The sequence below is a fragment of the Lissotriton helveticus genome, chromosome 11, assembly GCF_964261635.1.
Source record: "Lissotriton helveticus chromosome 11, aLisHel1.1, whole genome shotgun sequence".
Taxonomy (NCBI): Eukaryota; Metazoa; Chordata; class Amphibia; order Caudata; family Salamandridae; genus Lissotriton; species Lissotriton helveticus.
In genome coordinates, this window is record NC_136072.1 from 7498385 (window position 1) to 7513927 (window position 15543).

At 39.8% G+C, this 15543-nt stretch overlaps 1 protein-coding gene across 2 annotated transcripts in view; it reads right to left on the reverse strand.

Annotated features, from left to right (window-relative positions):
• The window catches only part of LOC144792208 (putative cation-transporting ATPase 13A4), a 408029-nt gene that overhangs the window by 69232 nt on the left and 323254 nt on the right, over positions 1-15543 (reverse strand). For both annotated transcript variants that reach the window (XM_078667109.1, XM_078667108.1), the window contains one exon: positions 12482-12561. In XM_078667109.1, the coding sequence (XP_078523235.1) occupies positions 12482-12561 (80 nt within the window). The remainder of the gene's footprint in view (positions 1-12481; positions 12562-15543) is intronic.

Genomic DNA, 15543 nt, shown 5'->3' on the forward strand with positions numbered 1-15543 from the left:
TCGTTGTCCTCTCATCCCTCTGTATCTTGTGTGTTTTTAGATTACAGAACATTATCAAGCATCCAGCGTCTATCCATAGATAGACACTGCCATAGAATAACACAATTCCAACATTACCCCTCAAACAGCAAGACAATGTCACCTATCTATCATTCGTGGCATTGTGTGTGGGCAGCGTTGTGAAGGTGTGGCGGAGACCTCATCTTGTGATCTAAACCTTTTGCTTTCTGGTTTTACCTATGTGTTTTATGCCTGTTTCCAGAACAAACTGATTAAAGAGGAACTGAAAAAAAAGGAAAAATTGAATACCACTTAGAACATTAGCAAAGCCAATAGGCTTGATCTTGGCAATCTGGTGCAATGGTTGTTTGTATTGCAAGCATATGAAACAAAAATAAAAAGTGAAAATAAACTATGTCATCAAATAAAAGTTGCTAGTTTATGCTAGCATTATTTTTTTTTACTTAGTAAACATTCACCTATGCAGATGTTTTAAAGCTACAGTGTCTCTTAAACACTTTCGGGCCGATTCCGATTCGGTAAACTAATCCGAACAACAAATCGAATCCGTAGCCCTTTCTTACGAATCGTACAATTCCGTACGAATCGCGTAGTTCGATTCGTAGGAAAAATATACGACCAAATTGTTGTGTACAGTATGAAAAGGGAAAATCCGTATGATAAGACCCTCAAAGTGAACCGTACGGATCGTAAACATGCTGTACGACCCAACAAGTACGATCCGTAACAGAGAATGAGAACGCGATTTGTATGGAAAACGTCGCATATGAGCAATTCGTACGGAGAGCCAAACAATCACATACACACCGTACCCCTGCATTCATGGGGTGTACGCACCGTACCCCTACGCACCGTACCCCTATGCACCATAGCCCTACGCACCGTACCCCTACGCACAATACCCCTATGTACCGTACCCCTATGCACCGTACCCCTGCAATCATGGGGTGTACGTACCGTACCCGGGGGACTCCGTTTCGTACGCGGTTCAAGTCAATATCTGCTTTTCCGGACGTTTTGAGCTCCCGCAGAAAAAGGGTCATACGAAGTGTTGACGAGACGAATGGTACTTGCTAGGTCGTAAAATGCTGCTTCAATCCGTACGGACGTCGCGCACTGCGTTTTCCGAATGCGATTTGTATGGATTTTTAAGTCGTATGGTCTTTCGTATGATTCGTACGGAGATTTGCTTTGGGTCCGAATCGTACTTCATCGTACCTATGGGGACGTTTAAGGGTACGATTCGTATGGGAAATATGCTCCGTACAGATATTTGTAAGGGATTTTACCAAATCGGAATCGGCCCCTTTGTAACATGAACGTTAAAAAGGAGAAAAATAAGTAGTATTTAAAAGTGATCTAAAAAATACACTAAAGAAAAAGCACACTTAGAACCAACTTTGCAACTGAGGAAAGAGGTCAACAATTTGAACAAATACAGAGAATACATTGTTGTTGAACTTAATAACAATAAATAAGAGTTCTTTTTAAGACAGAGATAAAAAAGATTTAAAAAATGTATTGAAGTAGCAACAAACAAATTCATTTGGGGTAAATTGATTAAGACAATAAAATTGTTAATTGCAAATAGACTTCATCTACAACATATGGGTTTTAAGAAACAAAGCCAAGCTGCTGCAAAAACTTTATTTGGGCAGATCTAAACATGAGGCTAAATCTTGTTCTCCTCCTCTACAAAGCTTGCATAATTCTGTTTTTTCGTTTGTTTTGTCCCATTATTAAGTATAAATTCCTGAAGACAATATCCTTAGACGAAGCATAATGATACTGCGTCGAACGCTGTGTTCTAGTGTAAATCTCAAATGTTTTTGATAGGTCTTATACGCAAGAGAAGCTGCATAGGACCTATAGTGGGATAACTGAGAACAGTGAGCAGAGTCTAAGTCAAAGCTTAGGCGCTGTGTCATATTTTTTAAAATAGCTTTTGATGGGCCCGCGACCAAGACTGTAAAAGTGATATAGCGCAGTTGAAGTGTAATAATCCTATTACGAGATTTTCATTAGAAGTGTAATTACTGGACCCAACCATATATGTTTTGTACTTTAGGTAAGCTCTCAGAATATCTCTTTCTGTAAGTAACACATTATATGCCCTTCTAAGTATATTGGCCAAGGCATTGGTATAGGCACTAATCAGCGACACTTCTAAACAAAGTGCCTGAACCGAAGTAGCCTGACTTGTAGTGGTTATTTTGTGTTGTAAATTACCTTCCTTCTTATTCAGAATGTGCCATTTGTTTATTTGTAAATATTCAAATTTGTGTGTGAAGGTGGGAGGGATTTTAGCATGGTATATTTCCAGGAGTGGAAAAAAATGTCTCTTATCAGAGAAAGAATAAACACTCTTTAATGCAATTACATGGGCTGTAGCCTTTAATTCCAAGTGCTGAAGATGGGAGTTATTTCGAGCATCTGTGCAAATGCTCTCCCTAAGCAAGTGTACCCCTTTACTACTTCTACTGATTTCCCTCCCAATTACCACTTAAAATAAATATAATGTTTCCATCCCCTGAATGGTAACCCTTTTGTTTTAGAAATATTTATTTTCAGAATATTTTATGCAGTATAACTGAAGAGACCATCCAAGGGGTCGATTACGATGTCGGGCGGATTGCCACCACCTGCATGGCTGTGGCGATCCACCCGCGTCCCATTTCCCCACGCCAAATTACCATGGCGGGGGATCTGCGGGGGGGGGGGGGCTGCGTCGCTTTTCCGCCAGTCGACTTGTTGACCGGGCAGAAAACAGCTCCAATATGGTGGCGGTGACAAAGACATGAAGTCCTTGGCATTGTGGGCCTGTTGCGGGGCCCCCGGGTGTTGGAGGGTGCCCATGGGGTACCCCCCCTGCAGTTGCAGCACCGCCCACCACAATGCTGGGAATAGGGGATGCCACCGCCACCATGGCATCCTAATTGCCGGTGTGGGATAGTCACACCACAGGTGGCCGGTCCCAGCACCGCTTGGGTGGCGGGCGGACCTAAGTCCACCAGCCATACTAATAAGCCCTCAAATTATGTTGTAAGCCGATTGGTAGTAAGTCAAATATGAATTCAATATCGGTATACATTAGAGTGTGTATGTCATGGAAAGCTATTTTAGGAGGGAAATTCTTTAATCTTAAAAGCCACTCTGATAGGTTGCTTATGAATAAGGAAAACAACAGAGAGACTAATAAGCAGCCCTGCTTCAGGCCATTCGAAGAGGGGAGCTTTTACCCTATTTCCGTGTATGCTGCAGAAGGCACTTCCGTGTGTGGAGGATCATTTGAAGAGCCAGGTCTCGAGTTCCTTCTTGAATTGTGTCAGCGACGCAGATTGCTTGAGATGGAGGGGTAGGGTGTCTTGGTGGCAAAGTAGGAAAAGGAACTTCCTCCAGGTCTGGTCTTGTGGATCCTGGGAATGGAGGCTAGGGCGCAATGGGAGGTGCAGAGTTGTCTGGCGGGAACGTAGAATGTGAGGCAGAGGTTCATGTATGCTGGTCCTATGTTGTGGAGAGCTTTGTAGGCATGCGTGAGGAGCTTAAAGGTGATTCTCTTGTTGAACGGGAGCCAGTGAAGTTGTTGGAGGTGTTGCATGATGTGGCTGCAGCAGGTGATGTCGAGGACCAGTATGGCGGTGGCGTTTTGTGGTTTCCTGAGTTATTTCTGGGTGACACCGGAGTAGGGTGCATTGCCGTAGTCGAGTCTGCTGGTGATGAGTGCGTGGGTGACAGTCTTTCTGAATTCTGTGGGGATCCATCTGAATGTCTTTCGAAGCAGGAGGAGTGTGTAGAAGCAGGCTGAGGAAACTGACTTGCTTTGGCAGTTTATTGAGAGCAATGGATCCAGTATGATGCCAAGGTTGCGTGCATGGCCTGTAAGGGTGGGTGTGGGTCCCAGATTGGCTGGCCAACAGGAATTGTCCCACAATGAAGGGTTGGGACCCTGGATTAGTACTTCGGTAATTGAATTATATTAAATGTATTGAATAATATGTATTTATTAATGTTTGTTTAATTGAGTTGTTATAGTGTTAAATGTGTGATTCATATTATTAACTAATTAATAATTGTTTAAGTGTTAAATATGTAAATTATATTATTATATTAACTAATTATTAATTCTTTGTTGATTAAATTTAACTAATTAAACAGTAATTAATTATGGTAATTATGTAATTAGTTGTAAGTTTGTGTTGTGGTGTTTATAGGTGTATTGGGTGGGAAGAAATTTATTTTTAATCAATTAATTAATCATTGTTTGTTAATTAATTTGAATTAATTGGTAAATAATTGTGGTTATTGTGTAATTATTTTAGGTATGTGTTGTGGTTTTTATAGGCGTAAAGGGTGGGAAGTAATTTATTTGTTATTGATGAATTACTAATTGGTTCTTAAATAATTATAATTAATTAATTGGTAATTAAGTATGGTCATTGTGTAAATAATTTTAGGTTTATGTTGTGGTTTTTATAGGTGTAAAGGGTGGGAAGTAATTTATTTTTAATTGATGATTTAAAAATTGGTTGTTAAATAATTTTTATGTATTACTTGGCAATTAATTATGGTAATTGTGTAATAAATTTTAGGTGTGTGTTGTGGATATTATAGTGTTAAAGTGTGTGCAGTTGATTGATGTTTATTAATTTTATTTATTAATAATCATTTGTTTAATTGATTATTAATTAGGTTAAATATGTTAATACATTTAATTAAAAATGTTGAAGTGTTTTGGTATTTGTGTTGTGTTATAGAGAAGGAAATAAAATTAATACATTTATGTTTTAAAAACGTTTTATTGTTTGTAAAAGAAAATCTGTATTAAAAGAAGAAATCTTTTGTAAATATAGTTATTAATTTATTTTATATAATATGTTTAGGTTTTTGTTATATATAAATAATATTTAATATGTGTTCTTTTTATATGTTTATTATTTTTAAATTTTATTTTGTTAATTAATATTTGTTATTGTTTTGAATAAAAAATATTCTGTTTGAGTGTGAATAGTAGTTTCTTTTCATTGCTATCCAACACTTTCCCTCCTGCTGCATTCACTGGAGTGGAAATAGTAATTTTTCCCCCTCCGCTATCCAACACTCTTCCTACTGTTGCACTCGCTGTAGTGGGAATAGTAATTTTTACTCCTCCGCTACCCAACACTTTCCCTACTGTTGCATTCACTGGAATGGGAATAGTACATTTTAACTCTCCACTATCCAATACTTATCCTGCTGTGGCACTCAGTGGAGTGAGAATAGTAATTCGTACCCTCTGCTATCCCAAACTTTACCTACTGTTGCTCTTACTGGAGTGGGAATAGTATTTTTCTCTCCTCTGCTATCAAACACTTTCCCTACGTTTGCACCCTTTAGAGTGGGAATAGTAATTTTTACATCTCAGCTATCCAACACTTTTCCTACTGCTGCACTTACTGGGGTTGGAATAGTACATTTTATTATTTTGCTATCCTACTGTTGCACTTATTGTATTGGGCAATTCAAGTTTAATGTTTTAATTTACTCTAGATTTTTTTAGAGTTATTCATATACAAATATATATAATTTTATATCATTTAAAAATGTTAAAATAAATTAAAGATAATAGTTTAATTATTATTTTAAAGTATATATATATATATATATAAACTATTATGTTGGTCTGTTTATTTTTTAAATTAAGGTTAATTGTTATCATTTGTGAATATATATTAAAGTTAGTTTCTTTTATATTATTAAAATTAATATTAATATTTAATATATAATATTTTATTTTAGTTTATATATATATATATGTATTTAAATCGCTATTTTTTACATCTATATTTTTTACATCGAAATTTTTGATTCAATATACTTGTACTTAACCTGTTTAGGTATAGGAGTTGATATTTTTGTAGTCTATATTTTTTTATTGACATTTTGAACATCAATATTTTTGTAATCGATATTCTATCAGTGAACTGTCTAGGACATCGAAGCTGTCATTGATCTACCTGATCTTGTGGTGGAAGAATGTGCCAAGTTTGTTGCATGGGTCTTGGGAGTGTGGGACATTTGTGATCTCGCAGTTGGGCCTGGTGAACTCCTTGACGATGGAGAAGAGTTTTTTGCTGTTGTGTGCGTTGGTGTTAATTCTGTCTTGGAAGCCCATTTCTTTGTGGTTTTGAGGAGCTGGTGTACGTTGACGGTGAATTCGAAGGTTGCGTGGGTTTTCAGTGTTTTCTTGTTCATCCATCTCTTCTCGATTTGTCAGCAGGTATGTGAAGGCATGGGAGTGAACCAGCTGGCTTTCCTGGTGTGTTGCTTGCCTGGTCTTTTTTTAAGGGGTGCTACAGTATCGGCACAGTCGGAGATCCATCGGTGGAGGTTGCGTGCTGTGCTGTTGGTGTCAGTTGGCATTGGCAAAGTGGTTGTGCTGAGGGAGTCTATTGTCAAAGACCTCTTGCGGACAATACCAATACTTAAAAGGGGCTTCAGACCAACCCACTGATAACCATGGTTTAGCTTGTTTGTCACTAATTTTCTCGCTTCTTATTCAGTGTTTTTCCTTCCTCTTCTCAGTTTGTTCATCTCTTACAACATAGCAGCTGTAGTCATGATGCAGGAAACTGGTCCTATCTTGAGTATATTTATTATAAGGTTACATGGAAGAGGACCCAGCTTTAAAACAGCCTGCTCCAACAGACACCAACTCAAGAGTGAACCACATACATTCTAATGCTCCTAAGCAGCAAGAGAACATTCTAAAAGAAACTAAGACTTTGCAATAACCGGCTAACACATGTAATATATGATATAAGAAAAATGAGCAAACCAATACACGAGAGAATCATAATACTGATTACTACATTACATTCCCTTCTTCTAACAAAAAAAACAGCAACAAAATTAATAAACTCTATACCATGCAGATTTGAAAATAATAATAAAATGTATACATAACGAGTTTGACAATGAATACTAAACTCTATACCTTGCAGTTTTCACAATGACACAGGAACTTCTCCTGGCATTACCTTGGACTGATTCGGTATTGAAAGGAGAGTAACTACCTTGCATGGAGGATAAACACGGAACAGAAGATTGATCTTCTGCAACTTTGTTGAGATTCCAAAAAAAAAAACCTTCAACCTGCACAGCATTGCCCACCAACTTAATTACTCTGACTGGTGGACCAAATTTGCTTTCACCTTTGTTGACATGATAGGATTTCTTGATTGTAATAGTATCCCCAACCTTAAGGATTGACGTCTTAGACCTCTCTGAGATTCAAAACAAGCTTTCTGCTTAGCTTGAGTAGAAGAAAAATTCACTTACACAATAGACATCAATTTCAAGACATCTGCCTCTGCATTAACCCATTTGGACATCCACCCTGGACGGAAAGAAGTGCTGGCCTTTCTTCCCCTCATCAATTCAAAAGGAGACACTTTGGTGGATGAATGGAGAGTGGTTCTGTAAAACCATTTCATGCTGTTAAGAGCTTTCACAATATCATGGTTGCTGGCTTTAACCCATTTAACACAGTCCCCAATCATGCGATTCATCCTTTCCACAAGTCCATTACCTTGAGGATGATAAAGTGAACTTTTCACGCGTCTTAACCAGAAACAGACAGAAAGGGTTCAAAATCTTTACTAACGAACTGCTTACCATTATCAGAAACAAGAATTTCTGGAAACCCCTCTCTAGAACAGACATCACTCAAAAAATCTATAACACTCTTAGTGTCCACTTCCTTGACAACTTGTACTCAGGCCACTTTGAGGCATAGTCAACAAGGACCAAAATAATTCTGTAACCACCAGAAAGCATATTATATGGTCCCATGACATCGACATGGTTTAACCAATGTACGGTCTGGACACTCAACATGCATAAGAGGAGGAATAGAAACTTTACGGGATTTGTCAGATGACCTGCAAACACAACAGTCCACAACAAACTCATCAATCTCTGAATCCATTCCAGGCCACCAACAGGTATCACAAATGCACCGTTTTATAAAAGAGGAACCTAAATGTCCTTCATGAGCCCGATCAATAATCCCTTTCCTGAAAACATGTGGAGGGATAAGTTTGTCATTGCGCAACAAAATTCCATCTTCTGAAGAAAAGTAATCCTCTATTTTAGAAAATGGTTGCAGGGAAGGAGAAAGTACTTTCTCTTTTGTCCACATATTTCTAACAAGGTTGCAAACTTCTTGAAGGATAGTAGTCACTGGAAAATGCTGATATCCATTCATCTTCAGAACAAAACTTGAGCTCAGGAATATCCACTCCTGCAACAAGACAATCCATGCAATCCTCTTCAATAGGATCAGAAAAAGAAATTTCATCATCATGAATTTCAGTAGCAGGAAAACAAGAGAGAAAATCTGCCCTGCCATTCTTTCCACCAGAAATGTGCCTGACATCAAATTGGTGCTGGAGCAATTTAGTGACCATTCTCATAACTCTGGGAGTGCAACACTTACTCAAACTCCCACCCAAGATAACAACAAGAGGCTTGTGATGAAGTAAAAAATGTTTTCCCCATACATATGGGTAAACCTTTTCAATAGCCCAGGCGCAAGCTAAGAGCTCCCTTTCAATGACTAAATATTGCAACTCAGCAGCCCTTAGAACTCTCGATGCAAAGCCTATAGTCTTTACAACTTCATCCTCCACTTGTGTCAATGTAGTAACAAGTCTTACTGTACTAGCGTCAACAGTTAAACAGCAAGACAAACTAGGATCAAAAGGCTTGAGTACCGTACTTTTCCCTAGAAAAATGTTAACCTCATCAAAAGCAGACACACATTCATCACTCCAAACAAACTTGGCACCCTTTTTGAGGAGATGATTAATGGGACGAACAATTGTGGCATAATGAGGAATACATCTCGAATAATATTCACAGAGTCCAAGTAGGGATTTAACCCCAGTCTTGTCAGTGGGGGTAGAAGCATTAGAAATAGCCTCAAGGAGACCAGGCCTTGGTTTAACACCTTCATGAGTGTGATTGTGACCTAAGTACTCTACTTCAGTACAAATTTGTGTTTAATTCTTCCAATTTTAGTACAACACCATGTTGCTGAAAAAGACTTAATACATTGTGTAAAATAGAATCATGTGAAGAAGCATCCTTAGCCAAAATGAGAACATCGTCTGTCTTGGAATACTAATACACCGCCAACTCCCTTAAGAATGTTGCTCATCACCCTCTGGAATACCGACGCAGCCGATGCCAATCCAAAGGGCATGCGTTGGTACTGAAACGTGCCTAGAGGGTAGACAAACGCAGTAAGATGACGGAAATCTGCATGTAACTCAACCTGGTGGTAAGCACTGGCAAGGTCTAACTTGGTGAAAAACTTAGCTCCTTCAGTAGAAGCAAAGTGGTCGTTGATTTTTGGAAGAGGATGTGAGACAACCCAGATCTCTTTGTTGAGAGACCTTAAGTCAACACATACCCTTACTTGACCACACCTCTTCCTAGGACAACCAACAGAAAAAGCCATGAAGATGACTCAGCAGGTTCGATAACATCTTTCTCATACAGTTGCAACTCTTCTTTTTCCAGGTCGTCCCTCACACTGTTGGGCACCCCTCTAAGTTTGTGTTTTACAGGAATAGAACCTTCGTCAACAATTATCCTGTGTTTAAAACCACACATTTTACCTAAATCAGAACTAAATACAGAGGGAACTTTATCTTTAAGCATTTGAATTTCATCAGGACATCCTACAACACGGACTTGTTCTTAGGTTCCAGGTTTAAGGATCATGCCAAATAAGCCTTGATGTAAGCACCCTGAAATGTTAAGTCCTTTAAATGCATCATAAATCTTCCCTTTTATTTTCTTCCCTTTAAAGCACATCTCCTCTTCGAAGAAACCCAAAAGGTCAATTTGATGACCCTCATATGACACAGGAGAGCGATCGGAGGGAGAAGAGGTTGACTCCCTTTCCAAGTCTCATCAAAATGTTTTTGTATATTCATAGTTATTTTTGCACCAGAATCCACTAAAAGCGTAATGCAATTGCTCCCCACAGAAATATCAACTAAGGGATCGATGCAGGACCTAGGATCACCTTCGATGACATCATGTGAACAAGAGGAACCACTGACGTTTGAATCAGTAGTGACTGAAACTAATTCAGAGTCGGAAGAAGAATTGTAATTAATGAGACATACAACAGGCTTCTTTAGACCTTTTTGCCCTTTCAACCTCAAACAAACCTTAGCAAATTGTCCTATCTTTTTACAATAGTTGCAGGTAACAATAGATGCAGGACAACGTGATCCTTTAGTGTGAAGTGATGTTTCCACATCTCAAACATAAGTTAGATCCCACACTAAATGTTGTTCCAGGCTTGGTAGATTTACTTAGTATGTTGGAATTCCCTTTAAATGTTTTCTTGACAGATTTAACAGAAGAATTGAGGTTAATAGCATTAACTGGTTCTATAACCTTCTCGTCTAATTCTTTTAAAGAAACCATTGACATTTCTATGCTATTTGTGAATTTAATAGTATCATCGAAAGACAGATCACCCATAGTGAGTAATTTCTGGCTAATGTTTTTGTCTTTAAAATAACATACAAATTGGTCTCTGATGAGTTGGTCTGTGAAGTTCTCAATCCTGCAGTCCGCTACCAATCTGCGTAAAAAAGAGATGTAAGAATCAACTTCTTCTCTTTCAGATTGTTTCCTCTTAAAAAATGTATGCCTGAGGACCATGAGACTTGGCTGTTTGTCAAAACGAAGTTTGTGTTTTTGTACAGTTTCTCTATATTCATTGTTAGGTCCACCTTCTTCTTGAGGTAAATCAGGTAAATGTTAAAACACAGATCTCCCATCAAATCCAAGAGAATGTAACAGTAAACATTTCTTTCTATAAGCACTAAATCTTGCTGCACCATGACACCAAGATAAGTTTCAAAAGCATCATGCCAAACCTCCCATCTGATAGCTGGTTCTCCAGGATAGCCGAGAAACGCTGGAGGAGTATTTACAGACTCTAAAGTACACATTATAAGTACTATAAATTTGGAGTCCAAATAACATGCAAAGAAATGAATATAGAAATATTGAAGTAAGTTTGGTGTGTGTATCACCGTATGATGCACATGTAATACAGACAAAAAAACAAGCAGTGAGCCTGTTCAAAGATGGCCTTCGAACGTCATAACGCATCATGACGCATACGTTGAGTTTGAGGCCTGTACTTCACAAGGACAGGAGCAGTCAGTATGGAGACTTAAGAAGGCAGGTCGCAAAGGGAGACAGTGCTGGGACGTCGTCAGGTATGAGAATGTTGTAGGGCTCGAGGTAGTAACGAGGCAACATTTTGAATGATGCACTGACTTCAGATGCATTAACTGTTGGGTGAACGTATCAATATTAAAAATGTGACAGGTAACGCTCGAGGCAGTAGCGAGGCAAACCTTTAAATGATGCGCTAATTTCAGATGCGCTGTAATTGTTGGGCGAAAGTAGCGATAGTAACATTTTGTAAAACTGCCACAGGTGAAGAGGCATCCTCTGCTACAGATCTGTCTCAGTACAAAGGTGGAGAGGCTTCCTGTGCGATCTCTCTCAGGGTAGACACAGGTGGAGAGGCACCCTGTGCTACAGATCTGTCACAGGGCAGACACAGGTGGAGAGGCTGCCTATGCTACAGATCTCTCTCAGTGTAGACAAAGGTGAATAGGTTCCTGTGCTACACATCTGTCAAAGGATAGACACGGGTGGAGGGACTGCTTCTGCTACAGGTCTGTCTAATGGCAGGCATACGTAGAGAGGCTGCTTGCGCTACAGATATGTCTCAGGACAGACACAGGTGGAGAGGCTGCCACTGCTACAGGTCTGCCTCAGGGCAGGCACACATAGAGAGGCTCCCTGTGCTACAGATCTGTCAGAGAGCAGGTACTGGTGAAGAGGCTGCCTCTCCTACAGATCTGTTGCTGGATCGACACAGGTAAAGAGGTTTCTGTGCTACTGATCTATCACAGGGTAGACACAGGTGAAAAGGCTACCTGGTCTACTGCTCTAGCACATGAAAGACACAGGCGGAGAGGTTGTCTGTGCTGCAGATCTGTCAAAGGACAGACACTGGTGGAGAGGCTGCCTGTATTCTCTGGGCAGACACAGGTGAGAGGCCTTTAGTGCAGTCCTGTCAAGTGGCAGCCTATATAGAGCTATTGATACAGTTATAAACATCACAGTTCCTCTGGGAGCGACACAGGAGTAACCATGTGCCTGCTACACACATTCATGTTCCCGCTGCCCCTCCTGCCATTAAAAATATAAGTAGACGTATGACACGCTTGTGCACTTCTAGGTAAAACTGAACTCCTTGTAACTCACAGCAATCATAGTACGGTGTTCATCTGTCTGTACTATCAGTGAGTATCCCCGGTCAAGAGTTACTGCTCAGCCTCATGCTTCATTCATTTTTAAATTGGTTACTCACTCTAATTTAATCAGTTCTTCAACCAAGCTTGCTTTCTGTCTAGGAGACATCCTGGCAAAGATGACTCCATTCAGAAGAAACTGAAAGAAAGAGAAACAGGAGAACAAGTTACTCTTTGCAATACAACAGGATCCCAGTGTTTTGATTTATAATTATAATTACCACAGATAATGGATCATCCGTATTTGCTCATAACACCTATAATTCCTCAATGATACTTATTGTATCAAACTCAGAATGGTGAAATGCTGAGTAGATGTGACAGGATTCAAGCCTGTAACCATCAGCTTGCACACAGGCATCACCTGTTAATAGCGTTTGGAACTCACCGATTGTACCCTGCACTGGGATTGGCTATAGAGACTCTTGCCTTGTGGTGTCTTGAGAAATGCATACAAGATTGTGCCCTGCACTGGGATTGGCCAAGGAGACTCTTGCCTTGTTGGGTCTTGGGCACTACTCACAAATTGTACTGGGATTGGCTGTGGAGACTCTTGCCTTGTGGTGTCTTGAGAAATGCACACACGATTGTACCCGGCACTGGGATTGGCTGATGCGACTCTTGCCTTGTGGTGTCTTGAGGAATGCATACAAGATTGTGTTCTGCACTGGGATTGGCCGAGGAGACTCTTGCCTTGTGGTGTCTTGGGCAATACTCACAAATTGCACTGGGATTGGCTGATGAGACCCTTGCCTTGTGGTGTCTTAGGGAATGCACTCATCGCTTGCTCCAAGTCTGCTGGAAGCACATCCATACCTTCTAATGGGGGAGGCTTCCTGCCCTCTGAGGGATCTGAGGCTAATGAACTAAAGATCCATCCTTGCAATGACCCTTGTAATGGGGACTGATGCTGAGGTGAAGACTCTTCTTGGAGGCGGCCTTTGTCTGAATGGACACCAGCCTTTGACTCTGCCACCACCGCAGGATCCATGGTGCTCTCCGGTACAGAGTGCTGCCTGGCGTTGTTTGCTTGTGTCTACAGCACTCTGTATTCTACCTCTCATCAGACCTCTGTATAAGCATGGATTGTATGAGGCACTGACTGAGGAGGCTCATGGTCTCTTGAGACTAGTGCAGCATGAGTGCTTTGTTACCTGTACCTAAGCATCTCTTTTGTATTTCAGCCTTCACTCACCCCACCTGCCAATAATCTTACTAATGGTATCACGTGACCCCTGTCTGTCTCTAGCATAAGGTGGCATTGGGGTATGGTTGTTGTATGACGCACAACGCATGACTTTACTATGCATGTCTTTACAATGTGGTTTCAAAAACAAACATACCAGTACAGCGCATGTCTTTACCACACATGTCATTACCGCATGCATTACCATGCATACCCTTACAGCACTTCTTTAAAAACATTTAAAAATGCACTTAATTTCAGAAAAGTTTGTAAAATGAGGCAGCACACTAAGATTTTTCAAAGCATGTTTTAGAGTAAAACATTGATGATGAAATCACCTTGCAATGTATTTAATACCTAAATGAAAGTGTTTTCAATTATCACATTTGTACAGTAGTCCTTTCTTTTTTTAACCCTAGCTGCACAACCTGTCCCTAATTAAAATTGCTGTTTTTCTATGTGAGCAAGGAGAAATAGCATATTTTTTTAAACCAACAAAATAAATATACATTCTGTCACATTATTATTCACTTTAAAAATTACATTTCAATGCATATTTTGATTTGAATTATCGAATATTACCTAAAAAATTTATAAATTCACCCATCCACCATTTTGTGCTCAGTGGTACACTGACTTTGCTTTTGACCACAAACTTGAAAGAGAGACGGAGACCAGAGACAGTATGCTGTTCACACACTGCTACCTATCCGCACAAGGAAGTACAATGTTTACAACAAGCACCTTTAGAAATTAACTTGCTAAATCTTGTAAACATATATTATTGTATTTTTCTAAAAAAATCAAAGATTATCTACAGACTTAATTTTGGATAGAGTTACTGGAGTGCTAACAATGTAAGTCAGTTTAGTAATCATTATTACAGAAATTAAGTTCAGAAATAAACTCAACCTTATAATTATTGTTATTATTTTTTGTAATTACTTTATTAGACAAGGATTGAAGTACATTACTAACCACAGGGCAGGCGCTTAACAGTGACTGGGAGTAAAATCACTGCTCTAACTCCACCAGGTACTAACCTAAGGGCAGGTGTTGGAGAGTAACTAGGGGCCAAATTTACTATTGTAGCTCCACCGGGTACTCACCTCAGTGCAGGTGCTCAACAGTGGCTGCAGGCCTATATTACTATTCTAACTCTGCTGGGTACTTACCTCGGAACAGGTGCTGGACAGTTGTTGGGGGCATAATTACTATTCTAACTCAGCCAGGTACTTACCCAGGGTAGTTGCTAGACAGTGGTTGGGGACCACATTTACTATTCTACCTCCACAGTGTGCTTACCTCAGGGCAGGTACTGGACAGTGACGGGGAACATTAATATTCGAACTGCCCAGTGTTTACCTCACGACAGGTGCTGGACAGTGGGTTTGGGCCAAAATGACTATTCTAACTCTGCCTGGTATTTACCTCAGGGCAGGTGCTGGACAGAGGCTGGGGTAACATTACTATTCTAACTCTGCTGGCTACTAACCTCAGGGCAGGTGCAGAACAGTGGATGAGGGCTAAAATTACTACTCCAAGTCCGCAAAGTACTTAACTCAGGACAGGTGGTGGACAGTGACTGAGGGACAAAAATACTATTCTTACTCTGCCAGGTACTTACCTCAGGGCAGATGCTGTAGAGTGGCTGGGGAGCAACAATACTATTCTAACTTCACCGGGTACTTTTCTCATGTCAGGTGCTGGACAGTGGCTGCGGTCAAAATTGCTATTCTGACTCCGCCATCTACTTACCTCAGGGCAGATACTAGAGAGCCGCTAGGGGGAAAAATCATTATGATTACAGTATGAATTACTTCTATTTTTCTATTAAACAGACCTTACAATCACTTCGAAGAATTTGCAAATCTACAAACTGAAAGTCCAAAACATACCCTGTGCATGAAAATACAAAAACCTTTCCATGTAAAC